At 35.7% G+C, this 17,201-nt stretch overlaps 1 protein-coding gene across 5 annotated transcripts in view; it reads right to left on the minus strand.

The window, feature by feature from the left end:
- Positions 1 to 13,155, minus strand: part of RIT2 (Ras like without CAAX 2) — a 182,728-nt gene extending 169,573 nt beyond the window's left edge. For all 5 annotated transcript variants that reach the window (XM_083883558.1, XM_083883562.1, XM_083883561.1 and 2 more), the window contains exon 1: positions 12,797 to 13,155. In XM_083883558.1, coding sequence (XP_083739684.1) covers positions 12,797 to 12,899 — 103 coding nt within the window. In that variant the 5' untranslated portion in view covers positions 12,900 to 13,155. The remainder of the gene's footprint in view (positions 1 to 12,796) is intronic.
- Between the last annotated feature and the right edge of the window lie 4,046 nt (positions 13,156 to 17,201).

Here is a 17,201-nt window from a genome sequence, read left to right on the forward strand (position 1 = left end):
AGACTCTCAAAATGAACTGATGAAAGACTATTTTATAAGTAGTAAAACTTACCTAGAGTTCCAAGTTTTGTCTTATTATGTTGTCTGTGAGAAAGAAAACAAGCTGTTGGGAGAGAGAAGTGTTTTAAAGGTTTTATTCTGATTTTATTCCAATTAATTATTTTTTCTCTCTTGTATTTTTGTTAATAAACCTGTCTTCATACCCTTTTAAGTTTTGAGCCTGACTTGCTTTTCTTTTAATCCTATTTAGTAGCAGAAAAAGAGTAAATAAAATGGGCACTCAAACCACTACACTAATTTTGAGAAACAGTAATTGGCAAACATGAAACCACTACAGCAGACCAATTTGATCTGTAGTTATTTTTAGGTAAATGAAATTGAGGAATAAAAGCTTTCAATCATCAAGTAATCTTATTCTTTAAATATGCTGTAACTGTCGATCAGCACAAGTTGTTATCTCTGGGTTTTGCACAGCTGTCTGTAAATTCTTTGCATGACACATTGGCACTAACAACTATTTTCCTTAAAGAGTGAAAATGCATGTTATTTTACACTAAATAAACCTCACATGAGCATGTTTCAGGGATATGTGTATTTAAATCTGTTTCTAGTCACTGGCATTTTGTTTTGATTTTTCCTCCTACTGCCACTTCTTCAAAGTATATTGTAATGAAGCAGCAGTTTGTTTATATTGCTATGAGCAATAAAAACTGGGGAGTGAGAGCAAAGGTAAGATCTGGGTCACAGAGAATAAGAGAAAATATATAGAAATACACATATATTTGTTTCACATTTTGTCATTTTCTCCCAGATTGGGGGAAAACAGAGTTTTATTTCCTGATACCAAGGGAGATATATCCCTAGCGTCACTGTGACTCATTGTTCCACTGAAGATTTTTGTGTGTGGAGGAATCTAGTTCTTCAAAGAACACAGAAGAGCCTGATAAATGCTGTGCCTCCCACTGATTTCACAGGGTGTTATATATTGTTAAGGCTGGGACTCACAGACTTTTTGGATGGTTGTCAGAACACCACACACAAGAACCATCACTTTGCCTAGCACCCCATAATTCTATATTAATGTTGGATTTACACAGCCTTGTACAAGGCTGAGGAGAGCAAAAAAAGCCTATGCTCAGAAGACTCAGAATCACAGAATCATAGAAAAATTAAGGTTTGAAAGAACTCTAAGATCATCAAGCTCAATCATTAACTCGGCATTGACAGGATCACCACAAAACCATGTCCCTAACTTCCACATGCACAAGTTCTTTTAATACTTCCAGAGATGGTGAATCCACCACTGCCCTGGACAGCTTTTTGCAATGCCTGAGCATCCTTTCACTGAAGAAATATTTCCTAATTTTAAACCTAAACCTCCCCAGCACAACTTGAGGCTATTTTCTCTTATCCTATGGCTTGTTATACAGCAGAAGGCATTGACCCATGCCAGTCTACAGCTGAGATGATGCCTCTCCAGCTTCTTACTCCAGAGAGCCACTGACTGAGAAACATGGGATAAGTAGTCACAGAGGCAGGAGAATGATCCCTTAATATGACCTCTGTGTGTATTTTGGCCACCAAATGTGCAGCAAGTGTTGGGATATGACCATATTAGCATCCCATAGGATAACTGCAGTGAAAAGATAGCATGTAAAACCAATGTTCTTTGAAGTACAAATTGCTGCATTTTCCTTCTATCCCTTTACTCCTTTATCATTGCTTTACTCATACGTTTCTAGTTTTCTGTTTTTTCAATCTTTTTCTATGTCTCTATTTTTTCAATTGTCTTGTTCTCTGCTCTTAGTTGTTGATGTCTGTTAACATTTCCTGTACAAACTGCTTGGATTGTTTCTTTTATATCTTCTCTTTTGACTTTTTCATAATGCCTTCCTCATCATCAAATATCAGAGCCAATTACCATTTTGAGCATGAGGGGGGAAAGGAGAAAAAAGAGAAAGCTCATGAGATACACTCCTTGTTATGTCAGGCATTTAATATGTTTTAAGTATCTTAGGAATGATTTGAAAAAAGGGGGTTTTGACTTCCACTTTTAAAGGAACAGACTAGTAAACAGAGTGTGCACTGGGAGAGAGATTATGTTGCAATTTCACAGGCTTTTTTTACACTGGGAAATCCATTGAAACTGCTGTAAGTGGAAGAAAAGCACATGAACCTGGTTTCTGGAGCTCATGGGTTTCTGGATCTCATAAATTATACATTATATACTTGTATAATGTAATAGATTGTTCTTTTTTCTCCTCTAATCCCAGGAGAGAAATAATGTGTATCTAGAGCATATCTACAAATACATAGAGCCCTCATGAAGCCCAGGAACACATCCTTGGGCTGTACCCAGTGTCAGACACTGCACAGAACAGAGCTCTGGCATGCTGCGTGTGATGAGTGATCAAACACTCGTGTCACCAGGCAGCAGAGGTAGGATCATTCACTGCGAAGAAAATGTCTAATGACTGCTTTTTAATCAAATTGAGAACATAATTTCTGTATAAGAAAGTCTAGAAAAAATTTAGAGGATAGGGATTTTTAAAGCTTGCTAGGCATTCTGGATGACTTGAGAAGCTGTTGGTTTTGAAACAACTGAGAATTTGACAACACTTGGGTTTGGTTTTGAACATTCTGAATAAAAATCTAAAATAACTATGCATTTTGCAAACTGCTTAAGAGACATTTTGGTAAAGGCACTCCAGATTCTGTTCAGCAGGGAAAAGTTCAGTGTAACACAACAAGCTGTCATGCAGGTAGTAGGCTAGTAAAGTTACTGAAGGAATCACAGAATCTGACAGGGCAATCAAGTTAGAAAAGGAATCATAGGATTTGACAGAGAATATGACTTTCAGCTAGGACTCCTTTATTTTGGGCATGTGAAAATCGACAAGAATTACAAAATTACATTAGCCTTTCAAGGAGATTGCAAGGAAAGAAATTACACAACAGCTCCTCATAACTGTAGTCAGTATAAGCTGAAGAAGAACTGTTAGCATCAGTCTCTCCCCTGATTACAGTTCTTACTTTGCCAAAGCTTATGAAATTAATTTTTAAATCTTATAAACATTTGTGAGCCCACCTTTGGGACTCCTGAAATAGCTAATTTAGTTCTAGCGGCTTAATGAAAATATAAAACACTGACTAAATGAGTTAAAAATGTAACTTTTATGGAGACCAAACACGTGAAATTTGCAGAAATACACAACTTGGCATCTCCTGAGATAGTCTTTTATGACATGCTCATCTTTTGGATTTTCCTCACCCACTTTGTAAAAAAGTGATTTTAGCCAGTGTTTCCACTGCTTTGTGGGCAGGTAATGTTTTAGCAGATTTCTAGGGCTTGCAGAAAATTGTCTTCTCAAGACACTTCATCTGAAACTGGGACCCTGCACAACACTCTGGGAACACCCAATTCCTGTCACTGGAGCTGTGTGAGCATGATGAGACTTCCAGGCTTGCAGGTGTAAAGGGAGGCTAATTAAAGTCAAGTAACAAATTAAAAGTGGAAAAAGATTACCATAGGAATGGAAGGGGATAAAATGGAAAGTATAGAAAGAAAATAGATGAAAGCAGCAACAGAAAAAAAATTCTTAATTGTACTTTCAAGAGTGTCCCTAATGGAATTAATCTCATCCAAATTCTAGCACATAGCACATGCCAAAAATGCTGCAGATGGCTTGGCTCATCAGCACAGATGACTTGGAAGGGAAACTGTTTATGTGGCTGCCTCAACAGATTGTTTACAGCAAAGGTACCGACAGTGCCCAGTCATTGTGATGAAACAGTGCTTGTTCTCTTGTTTGAGACTTCAGTCTGGGCATTTCAAATGGCAGATTTGTGTATGGCTCAAACTAGGAGAGTCCTTGATAGTCCAATTCCTGTTGCTGAGGAATAACCCAGAAAGTATTCTGTCTCTTTATAGCAAGCACTGTGAATGGGAAAAGCTGAGCAGTGCTTAAGTCACTGAAATCTTCACTCTAAGTGAAGATCTGCTTTAATGAAACACCATGAAAAGCAGACATATTAATAAAACCTTCTGTAAGTACTAATTACTTAGAATCATAGAATACCATGACTTGGAAGGGGCTTACAAGGATCCATCTCCTGCCCCTGAGCAGGACCTGAGCAGGGCCATCCCCAAAAATCCCACTCCATCCTGAGAGCATTGTCCAAATGTTTATCCCTGTCAGTCTAGTGCTGTGACCATTACCTGTCTATAACTGTTATTGCCCAAACACCCTCCTGGGGAAGAACATTTTCCTGATATCCAAACTAAACCCTCAGCTCAGCTTCGGGCCATTCCCTTGGGTCCTTCACATAATTGTTCACATAGAGGCAGTGTATGTGAAGACCCTGAATCATTAAATTCCATTTCCATCCCAGAACAGAGAACAGCAGGAGGTGAGCTAACAAATCTGTTTGCCTTTCATTTTGCACCACTACCCAACATACACGTGAGGTGGCCCATACTTCAATGGTGCTATCTCAACCTGTTTTTAGTTCTACAGGAGCCTTTTTACTCTGAAGGATACATTTTAGTTATTTTTGAAACAAAATAAATGACTATTTTTTTGTACACAACAGACAAATCCAATCTTGAGACTAGCCTAAGACTCTTTAGCAGTCTGAACACAAAGAAAATTGATGGGTATCTACATTACTAGTGCCACATCAGCCAAAAATCTTAGTGACTTTTAACATATCTCATAATTTTGAGGATGATAGTAGTCCTTCTGGTCTATAAGAGAGTTTGAAAACTCGAAATTATTTTTCTACTCTGGTATATTTACTCTTTAATGTTTTATGTGTTCTGTCTTAATGTAAAGCACTTAGGCTATCAAAACTTTCATCAGCCTGTTCCTTTCAAAGACTCTTCCATAATCTGCTCCATCTTGCTTTTAAGCAAATCATTAAGGGCATCTGCCCTCTTATGGTCCAAAGGAAGTTTGTCTTGAAGATCTTGTACCTAATTATACTTGTTCTAATTCCAATTTCATCACTTAACTTGTTACTCTCCGTGAAGTATTTCTGTCTGCTTTCCTCCTCAAATTTTGGAATATGTGTGTTCTTCTCTTGATATGCATTACTTTTCAATATTGTAAGTTCTGCATCCCCTGTTCCAAAGGGGCAGGGAAGTCACCAGCTTGTTTGCCTTATCCAGGTGGGTATTAATCATCTGGATGTTATGATGGGAGAAGCTGGATAGATCAACCTATTTACGTCACTGCATTTACATCGAATCTCTGTATACATATGCAAGTGTCACAATAAAGATCATTAATTACTCTCTATAGCAGGTATTTGAATATAGTCATAGTCCTTTGTCATCATAAATCATGGTGTCACTCTCTGTTGGTTTTCATTAAACTCTATCCTATTTATCAGGCATCTTCTAGTGCTGAAGAATCCAGGACTCTGGTCAGATTTCTCAGCACTGTGTTAGTATCTCACATGTAGAAACCCTCCAATTAAATAGGGAGGGGATAATTGAATCCTCCACCACTGAGCTATGTGAACTGCCAAAATAATGAACACATCTTTTACTCATTTCCCTGAGGCAAAATATTTTGTCCACAAGGTCTGCCCATAGGCAAAATAAATTGATTAATAAATAATATATTTAATACTTATAAGTGGATAACATTTACACTAAAGATAAATTAAGAAGATCAGAAATGGGTCCAGAATCATTTGAGTTCTTGGATTCAATGGTCCCAAACACATATGAGAATGCAGAATTTAGATCATTGTGAGCGATGTGATAGCACAGGTGACTGCGCTGGGGGAAAAGAAAATAGCTTCAAGTTACTACCGATTTTTCTCTGTATGTGACCTCTGTGAACTACACCTGAATAAAGGAATTCCTTATTCTCTGAGGAACAAAAAATAACTCTATAGAAGGAAAGAGTAGACAATCTTTTTTTCTAGTAAGGCCACTAATAGAAGAGCATGTCAGTTTTTGGAATTCATACTCAAAAAGTCAATGTGGAAATACTAGGGTTCTGTAATTGGGCATACAAGATGCTCTGAGCAGGAAAATAAGGTCCTACAAGTGAAATTTCAGATATTCAGTGTATTGCAGTGAAAGAAGATTGAGGTGTGAACTCATCATTTTCTACAAATATTAACAGAAAACAGACTTCCTCAAAGTTGTTAATAAATAGATAAGATAAAATGTCTAAAAGTTGGAATTACACAAAATCAACCTTGAAGCAAATTCAATTATCTACTTGTGAAGGAAACTAAAACACATGGACAGTTTTATTATCAAAGATCACAAACCTACCAGGAACTCTGCCTTTATATAATCTCTAGAGCTCAATCTGGTTTATGAGAAAACTGGAAGTTATCCATACCTGGGCATGTGATGGTGTGGTATTAGTGTCCCTTCTCAAGAAGGTGTTTATTTACTTTTTCATGGCAAAAATACAACATACATGGCCATTATTTTGTATGAAACACTTGCAATTCTGCATCAGAACTATGACTCCTGTTCAGTTTACAGCATCCCAGACATGACAAACAGAGGTGGTGACTTAGTGTTCAGTTAGGATTTTTTCTCCATGGATACATAATTGTCAAGAAGTATTACTGTGTGCTTTGGTCTGCACCACTGTCAGATTTCTTCTGTCTCCTCCCTTCCTTTCCCAGCCTCACGCTGACACCTCTGCACCAGGTCACAGCTAATCAGAGATTGCAGGCAGCAGCATGAAGTGACCAAAGGGATTTATATGTCATTTTGAATGGTCAGTACCTTTACCTTTTCAGAACTGTCACCAAGTAGAAAGTCTGCCTGTAATCAAAAAATTTTTTCATCCTTCCTTTTTTTTTACATTATTTAATATGAATAAGTAGAATAATTTCCCTGAAACACTCAAGGAATTAAAAATCTGGATTACATTTTTTTCAAACAGAGAATGATGGGGGAACAAGCAATTCTTTTCAGATGGCATACAGATGTGGGTCTTTGTTAATCAAGTACCTCAATTTCTTCTCCACTTAAATAAAAAATAGCCATTTTTGCAGTTAGAGAAGAAGAAGGGAAAATTAAAACAGTAAAAACAACAATTGTGTTGACTTTGATGGGTAAAAAAGCAACTTAGCTTGCCTTTACTGTAATCCACAGCATGCCCAAGTACTTGAAAGGGGTGCACTAGAAAGCATCTTGACTCATACTAGCAGTAACTTAATCCAACACCTTCATCCTAGTGATAGGCTTGCCTCAGGATATGAGAGGCCAGATGTTTTTTTCTTTGATTCATTTGCCAGCAGTTTAGGGAAGCACAGCTGCACCTGAGAATATTCCTGGGGAAAATAAGAAACCAAACCAAGATCAACCCCCTCCAAACAAATAGGCTGCTGAGGTGACCAGTGTCTGGAAAGTACTCTGTGACACCAAGTGCAGTGGTGGGGTAAGAACAGCATCAGCAGGCCCAAGTGGTGCTTTTCAAGCTCAGCAGTTTTGGTACCAGTGGAATCTCTACCTTTGTCCTTCATATTTTTCAGTGTAACCTGGATTGTATATTAATTTATCTCCAGAGAGTTTACACTCCGGGATGCTCTATTTACTGGGGACTCTTGTTGGGAGCACATGCTTGAGAATAATAGGCACATAATATGCATTATCAAGGCAGAATTAGAGGTAAAACCAGTCCAGAAAAAAAAATGGCAGTTGAGCACATAAATGAAAGAAAAATGCAGATTCAATCTAATTCTTTGTACTGAAGTTCTGGCATCACAGAGAACATAATTGTTTTCACAAATTTTGGAAGTTACTGTGTACACATGATCTTGAAATTAATTGGATGAGTCACCTGCATCTGTAGAAACACAGCTTTTATGCCGCATTGGTAAAAAAAAATAAGATTTTTTAAAAAAGGGTAAAAAACCAAAAACAAACCAACCAACCACTCAAACAAACAATAAATCAAGGACATCAATGGGTAAAAATGCCTGCCTTAGCCAGCCCAGGCTAAAAATACATTTCCTCACACTATTCCTTCAGTATCCTTGAAAGAATATTTTCCTAATTTCTTCTCTTCCACTTTTTTTACTCTTTTTAAGACTGAAGCCTGAAAATACATTTCTAACTACTTTCCAATATACAATAAAACTGGAAATATATCAGTTTCACAAAAGTCTTAGGACAATTAGTTTAAAACATTCTTCCAATTTCTTATGGTGGCAACAGATCATCTGACAATCAGTTTGAGAAATAAATATTGAACAATGAACATTTTCTCCAAGATAAAAAAAATATATCTTATTAGCAAGAGATATTAATTAGTTTTGCTTTTTAAAGAATTCATCTTCTCATCTGAAATGCAACTTCCGTAAGACAGCTAACAAGAAATTAATTCTGCATCTATGATAAAACTATGCTATGCCTAAACACATAGTTTCATTTACCTGGAAAACCTGTAGATCATATTCAGCTTAAATAAATCATCAGTAACCAGGGTTAGAAAAAAACAAACAAAAAACCCAAGTAAACACTAAAATAATAGTTTTATTCAGCCAAGAAGATACACATAAAGATGGATTATGGTGCAATCTGATCAGTGTTTGGAGATTTCTTAGGTAATATTTTTTCATCAGAGGGAGGTTTTTATTTTATTCAGTTGCACAGGTACATCAATTTGTTCATTTTAGCAGTCGCTTTGCAACTCCTGGGTTAATCAGCACTAATGTTCTGCAGAATGTGCTGCAGTTAAGTATTGTTATCAGTGTCGTTGATTTGCTAAATGTAAGGCAGCAATGGATGGTCTCAGGATTGAAAGGCTCTTTTGTGCATGTTTTTTATTTGTAACATTGAAAAATAGAGCTAACCCCAGAAGTCTGATTTGTATCAGGCAAAGACCATGAGAGCACCTCGTTTACTGATCTCTGAAGGTATTTGTGAGCAAAGTGTGTTTCAGAATCACCAAGGTTCTTAGGGTTTGAACCCTGTGTCAGGTAACCTCAGATAGGTTTGAGTGGTACTGAGATATTTGATGATACTCGTCATCAGAGCTGAGAAGAACAAGTACTAAATTCTCTTCTTTAATTTAAATATAACTATAGTTAGAAATCTGTCCTTTTGCTATGGACTATAATTGAATGTGAGTCAATACAAAATTTACTTTATTTATTTCAGTTTAATTTCAATTTAGTTATTGGTTCTAGCATAACTTTGGTCTGAACTTGCATCAGCCTGTACTTGATGTTCTTGATGATGAACACAACTTACCTAACATAAAAAAATTTAACATATTGCTCTGAAAACAAAAAGAATTCTGTTTTCAGAAGTCTTAGAAGGGATAACATTCTAGAGAATCTATATTCCATAGTTATGGTACAGAAATGAACTCCTATAAAAATTTGCATCCAGCTTTGTACATTTTCATTGGACACAACTATTACTTGCTTCTTCTGAAACTAAGTTTTGTGGTGGTGTATTTTCCTCCCGTAAAATAATGCCAGACCTTTTCTTTTCTCTTTTCTTTTCTTTTCTTTTCTTTTCTTTTCTTTTCTTTTCTTTTCTTTTCTTTTCTTTTCTTTTCTTTTCTTTTCTTTTCTTTTCTTTTCTTTTCTCTTTTCTTTTCTTTTCTTTTCTTTTCTTTTCTTTTCTTTTCTTTTCTTTTCTTTTCTTTTCTTTTCTTTTCTTTTCTCTTTTCTTTTCTTTTTTCTTTTCTTTTCTTTTTTCCCTTCCCAGAACTTCCCTTCCCAGAACTTCCCTTCCCTTCTCAGAACTTCCCAGAACTTCCTGTCCCTTCATTAGTTTTCCAGAATTGGTTTTGGAATGTGAGAACCCTTAAGTAATAATTCTCAAACCATCTGCAGTTTACACATTATTACTCTGTATGTGATGGGCATCAGACTTGGATGCACAGAATTCATCTTCTTTTATCCATTACTGTGAAATTTACACCACACTGAATAGCACAAATGAAAGGATTTTGGCTGTCCTCCTGGACTGTCTGCCATCTTGGAGCATAGAAAAGAAGAGACAAGCTTGATTAATCCAAAGAGAATTTATTGGAAATACCAATGTTAAAAGAACGTCCATTTTTGATCTCCTCCTCCTCATCCCACCCCATGCATATGTGTCACAGTAAGAGAGTAGGGGAGGGTTGGAAACACAAGATCAAAATGCCCAGGGGATCTCTGAAGTGAGTAAAAAGAAATCTAACATTTTTGCATCTTGGTTCCTATGGAAAATTCATTCCAAACGTGAATTATTTAATATTTGAATGAATTGAGGAATAGAAAGGCTTTCATCCAAAAGAGGTTTCCCACTCAGTAATTTAAACCCAGCTGTTACTGTTTCTTTCATGACTTAAAAGCAAAGAAGGAGGTAGAAGATGGAAAAAGAAGGCAGGATGGTATCAATTCATCATACCACATATCTCAAAATCAAAATTGGAAATTGAATTCTTTTTCTTTCTTTCATCCTTATTCTACTCTGATTCATTTTTATGGTTAAATTCATAATTTCCTGGACACAGTGAATCTAAGTCACTAGGGAAAAGCAGAGCTCATCTTGTAGAATGAAAGTAGTCATTAAGGCCTTTTTCTGTTTTTAATCCAGTGTAAATTAATCCTGTTTATTAAACAGTCAGAATGAATTAGTGATTTATGGAATTACATCTATTTTTACTTTTTATCTCTCTCTAAATTCTATCAGTTGGATTATCTCTCAGGATTCTACTGAAATATTTCAGGTCCATTACACATCAGAAGTCCATAACCAGTAAATGTTGAACTGCTCACCTCCTTTCTTATGAACTCTTAAAAACACTCAGTTGCTGGTTTGTTTGTTTGTTTTTCACCCAGGAGTTTCACTTTCATGATAACAACAGAAAGTTTTCATTAATCCTATAGAATTTCATAAATATCCATCCACTTAATCCCTTTTTTTTTTCTTTAGACCACACAATTCTACTTGTTAATTATGTGTTTCTCAGCTTTGGAGACTTATAATACCTTGATCAATGCACAGATTTAAAGGCTTTATTCTCCTTAAATTAACAGCCAAGATTTTCTGAACACAGAGATTTGAATTAACTAAATTTGTGATTTCAATTCTTATCCAATAGTAAATGAAACTCAGAAATTTCCTCCACATACATGTAAAGTTTGGTTGTTATGATTCAGTCATGCTGTGAATGAAGAGTAGTTTGTAATACTTTGTGGTGAACAAATTTTCAAAATGGCATTATTCCTACAAATATATGTTGGGGGGGGTGGAAATTGCTGCCCTTTTTTTGACACAGTCAGGGAAAAAATACAGAATAAAAAATAAATTTAGAAGACATAAATAAGGAAAACACACACACACACACACACACACACACAAAAAAAAAAAAAAAAAAAAAAAAAAAAAGCAAAACAAAACAACAAACAAACAAAAACCCCCAAAATATTACTGAAAATTCCAGCTGGCACATCCTGGATGCCTACTTTTCTATGGAAAAGATAATCTGAAATTGCAGAAAGTTACTCCAAGATTACCAATATTTTGTTCTTTCCTACTTTATATGGTGATTATGTAGTAACATCTGTGCAAGAACTGTTTGCTTGGTTAAGCAACACTGATAGGAATAGCTTTCAATGAAAGATGTGCCACTGAAGCTGATGCCAAATATAACAAAAACACAAAGATTATGGATGCAGAAAGAAAATTATATTCACTTACAATTTTTAACTTTTTGCTCCATGCTTCATCTTATTGCTTGAATATAAATAAGACTTGTTTGATCCACACATTTATTACAGTTTAATGTCACAGCTATTTATCCTGAAAATTCCTTGGAATCTAGCCGGGATGTATCATATTATATTATCCTGCTTTTTGTAATTTTGTTTCTCTTTCTGTTGTTTTTTTAAATTTCCAGAAGATGTAATCAAATTCTCGTTATGTAGCCAGCTCAATACACTGACTTCTGAGACAAACTCTGCGTGTTCAGCAAAGTCTTTGTAAGAACAGAGAATGCTGATTTCAGTAAGAATAAATCAAAGCCGATAATATCTGGGAAAAAGAAAACACTGTCCAGAGAAAATAATTACTCCTCTGAAGAGATATCATTTTCAGACACTAGCATATCTTGCCAGCTGTAGACAGGGATATTAAAATATGCTGCAAATCTGCCTCATACCCTGGAGTGAGACTCAGGCAGGCATGCTGTACCTGTCCCGAGCAGAGAGGAGACTAAAACTAGCTAGAGGCACGATGACACTAAAAAACTCTCAAACCAAAACCAAACCAAACACCCACAAAACCCCCCCACAAAAACAAAAACAAAACAAAACAAAAACAAAAACAAAAACAAACAAACAAACAAAAAAAAAAAAAAAAAAAAAAAAAAAAAAAACAGAGTCACTGCAGGCATCCCCTACTCTCTGTATAGCTGACTTTGCAGTTAGTTTGATTTCTGCCTGAGCACAAGGACCTTCAGGCCAACAAGTTACATCCACATTGTCCAGCAAACCATCACCCCTCACCAAGTGGGAGAGTGACATGGGCACTTGCTGTTGAACTCACAGCAGCAGCAGCCTGACTGTTCTCTCCTCACACACAACAGACCCAAGGTCAGCCCTACACAAATAACCAATTAAAAAGGCTTGCAGCATTTCAGTCTGTAACAAATTAAGCTGACTCATTGCCCCAGTCACAAACTATAGTCTTTTATCCAAGCCATGTGCAAGACAAAGAGGAATGAAACCTCCCATTAAACAATGTCCTTTTCCGGTGAACTTTACTCTCCCAATTCACCCCTTTCTCTCCCAAAATGTTGTTGAAACTTACCGCTTTTGCCAACTCCCCCTGCTCCAAGCATCACCACCTTGTACTCTCTGGAGCCTGCTGAAGCACTGCTCGAGGAGCTGATCATAGCATTTTCTAGCTCCATCTTGCACAAAGCAGCAGAAGAGACCAAATTAGAAGAAAAAGCAACTGACAGGTGTTTTCTCTGATCCTAAACAACTATAAAAGCTGTGTTAGTGGAAAAAAAAAAAAAAGGCAGAAAAGGAAGATATAATGCAAGAGCTACGATTTATCAGCCTCACACACTGCTGTGCCTGTGTTAGCTGGAGAAGGTCTCATAGCAACCACTTTAACAGCTTCCAATAAAAAATCTCTCTCTGCCCCCTCCTAGCTCTGTATCGTTCTCTGTTTCTCCTCCTGGACAGCAGCAGTTTTGGGAGGCTCAAGAGGTCTGCTACCTCTGGGGTTGCAGTGTCATTAAACAAATAGATCAAATATTTCAGCAAAACAAAATAGATCAAATTTCTTAATTATTAAGGGGTTTTTTTCTATGTAGTACTTGCTCGAATCTTAAAACACACCGGACAACCTTCTTTTCACCTTGGAGATTAATATGCATCCTATAATCATTAAGTTTGCTAGTTTTACACTTAATACTGTTACAAGTGAAAAAAGTAACAATTTTTAACAGCCTTTTTTTTAGTGAAGCTCACTGCAAACACAGGATTTTTCTAGGGCTAGATTTGTCCTCGGATCAATACTCATTTTAGTTGAGTTTACATCAATTATATGCAGAAATAGACCAGATACTTTTGGGGGAAAAAACTCCAACAACTTTACTTGATGTTTCCCTCCTTTTTCCACACACAATTTCTGAAGGAGACAGGGACTGAAAGGAGTGGAATATATTTGCTCATTCAGAAAAGGTGTAAAGAAGAAAACCAACTTTTTAAAAGCATTTAATACTAATATCAAGTGATTTATCTTACCAAGCTGATGAGTGGCACTCAGTGCAAAAATCTCACCCTGAAATTATTCAGTGAATACTTAAAACAAAACACAGCAGCTCTTCATAGATTTCTGGTTTTGTTCTTAAAATATCTGGTCTATTTAAAGAACATGATAAATAATAAGATTCTCACCCAGCTTCAACTGTTATTTGATATTTTTGGGGACCAAAAAGCATCTACCGCAAAATGGAAAAAAATTTGTACTCCTTTGGAATTTCTGGGCTTTCATGACAGAAGTAATTATTAAGGAGACATGGAAATGGGAGCAGAAGAAGCAACTAATAAAGTACTTTGAAAGTCTGAGATACCTTCATCTGTCCACTCTTCCAATAATTTCACAGAGAGTAAACACAAGGTATTATTTAGGAATAGTTTAGAACTAAAAATTGAAAGAGAAATGAAAAAAAAATAGTCTGAAGAAGGACATGATTTAAAGAAAATTAAGGAGAGGAAAAGGTGTAGAAGACCACATATATTTTAAAAAGGTAGCTTAATGGGCTAAGAAAATACATTATTGAAAAAGAACAGATACATAGATATTATAATAATAACAATTCGAATGGAGAAGGTGAACAGAACATGAATATTCATTTTCCCTCCTAATAAAAACTTAGGAGACAGTGAATGGGACAGAAAGTGGTCCAGTTAAAAAAAAAACCAAACCAAAAAAAAAAAAAAAAAAAAAAAAAAAAAAAAAAAAAAAAAAAAAAAACACACAAAAACCTAAACCAAAACAAACCAACCAAATAAACAAACAAATATACAAAAAAACCACCCCAAACTTGGAAAAGTAACAACTAAGTTAGGAAATTTTTTGATGTTTGAAATTGTAGGCAGAATAATTGATCTTGTAATGAAAAATAATTTAAATACAGAGTAATACAAACTCTGTCGTGGAATATTAAAACCACCATCTCCTTCTTAAGGGATACTCACTTGAACAGATCCTGGAAAAACACAGCAAAATCCAAGTATGTAGTGTTCAGCCAGGCAACAAAAGAGGGCACAGACAGAATCACTGTGTTCTGAGAAGTCCTCCAGAGTCAGGATCTGCCACTGTCCTGAGACACTTCTGGGCCAACCCTGCTGTGAACAGCTCGGTAGTGCCAGGGGAGGGTGCCTGTATTTATGTCTGGATGGAAACCTCAGAACTCAGAAGGGTTTGTTCATCAGAGCATAAAGTAGGACATAAACAGGAAATGCTGCATACAATAATATGTTATCTAATATTGAATTTCAGCAGGAACAGACAGGTAGGTCAGTTAATCCCTGCTGCGATTAGAATGTAATTTTCATTAAAACCATTCTCACGTGTCCATTATTGATACAATAGATAAAACTAATAATGATATCAAAACTACTGCTTAGAACACCTGGGTTTTTCTGGTAATCTCTCATCAACACAACAACCTTCTCCTGAGGAGTTTTTGTTCCCAAACCTGGCAGCAACATTTGGCTGACATTAAAACGTCAGGCAAGTGAGTGGCTGTGGGCATGACATAAAGGACAACCTAAGCAAAATATACTTATATATAAAAATATTAGTGAACATAATGTATAAATTATAGGCAAGAAAGAGTCAGATTTTTTTTCCTGCTGTTCTGTTTGTCATAGAAAAGTAGCAAACCCATTTTTTCTTTTGCTTTGAGCTGGAAAATGGGAAAGGAATTTGTGAAATGGAAGAGGCTACAAAAGGGAATTATGTTAGAGCAGGAAGATGAGTAAGACAACCAAACAGTAAGCACTTCCTCATCTTTAAAGAAAAACAAGAAAAAAAATTGACAGCACTTTTTTTTGTCTGAAAGAACAGAATTTCAAAATACTTGCTTTAAAGACGTTCATGTTTATTTAACTTTAACTGTTTATTAAGTATTATTACATTACATAAATAAATGTATTGGACAGACATATCCTCCTAAATTCCAGAGATTTATCCATAGCTTAAAAAGGTGATAGTGCATCCCTATTTATAAAGCAGGACTTGTTCTAATTGGTTTTCATCATAACTTGCTATTGACAGTCTCCTCTGCCTTAATTTCCTTCAATTCAGCAGTGGAGGAGAAGTATTTAGCTTTATTTCCATTTACAATAACAACAATTAGTCTTCCTTTTCCCATCAGAGCAGTAAAGTACAAGGGTATACTTTCAGTCTGCTGCCAATAAAATTAATAGTGAGATGATTTGAAATTACCTGTCCTGAAACACATATTAATATATGGGGAAAAATCAGCTACATAAATATTTTACAGATAACAGGAATAAACTGTACTACATGCAACTATTTAACCTAAGATACTGAAGTTTTTACAGTGTGCGACATTCCACGGCAGATTCCAACCATCTATTTTATCTCTGTTTCACTGCTTTAAAGACACATTTATCATGATGTAAATTCATAGAAAGCTGTCCTTGAGCAAAAAAAAGGTGTAAGAGCAAAGGTGAGAAAAAATCTTGGAGTACTAGCTTCTAATGAATCATTTATTTAAGAAATTTAGTTCTATTCCGGTTTACATATTGCTTATGACTTTATGATAATTCTGCTGGTTTTACCTCTTCTTTTTATTTTAAATTTTCTATTAAAACTCAGTTTGAAATACAGCAAGCAATTAAACCATTCAGTATTCAAATTCTAACAACTGCTTTGTTTGAATTCATATTTTGTTAGCTAAGGTTGAAAAGATCTTTAAGGACCTTAGGTCCTAAAAAGAATGCTTAGGTCTTAAAAAAAGAACATACAGATGTCTTAGAAGAGATGTGGATGAGTTTTTTTTCCTGAGAAAATGCCATTAGGAAGCAGGTATCATCCATCCTACATCCTCACTTGCTCTGGGGTTGTTGAATAAAATAATGAGATGGTACTACAACATGTAAGTGTTCTGAAATTGTTTCCTAGAGCACTTTATGTTGAGGAGATTTTATCAATTAACCTGGATAAATATTCTTGTCACTAGGTAGGGAGCTCATGAGTTTGAAAACTTGAATAGCAAGCAAAATGCAAATCTTGACTGATCTGTGCTCCATGAAGTGATGGGTTAAAGGCATATGAGCCATCTACTAATAGTGAATATGTATGAGCCCACGGAGGTCCACACCATTATGGAAACACTGACCAATCTTTTGCCCCTCATGTTTACATATTAGATACAGCAGAGGGAGGAAACGTAGGAAAAAACCCTCATAAGAAAGGCATATAAGGCCAACCTGCTAAATTGCTGAAGTGCTGCTATGACAAGAAAGAGTGCTAATGTAGAAATTATTGCACAGGACTGGAGAACTGATTCAATGTGCTCCTGAGGAAAAAAAAAAAAAAAAAAAAAAAACATTTGGCACACCAGCTTAACTTGATCAATTCTGTCAAAAGCTAGCATAATAAAGCAATTGCTAGGGAACATAAAATAATTATAAACTTAAATTTTACATTAGCGTGTTTAATATAT

Source organism: Zosterops lateralis (genome assembly GCF_965231275.1).
Source record: "Zosterops lateralis genome assembly, chromosome: Z".
Taxonomy (NCBI): Eukaryota; Metazoa; Chordata; class Aves; order Passeriformes; family Zosteropidae; genus Zosterops; species Zosterops lateralis.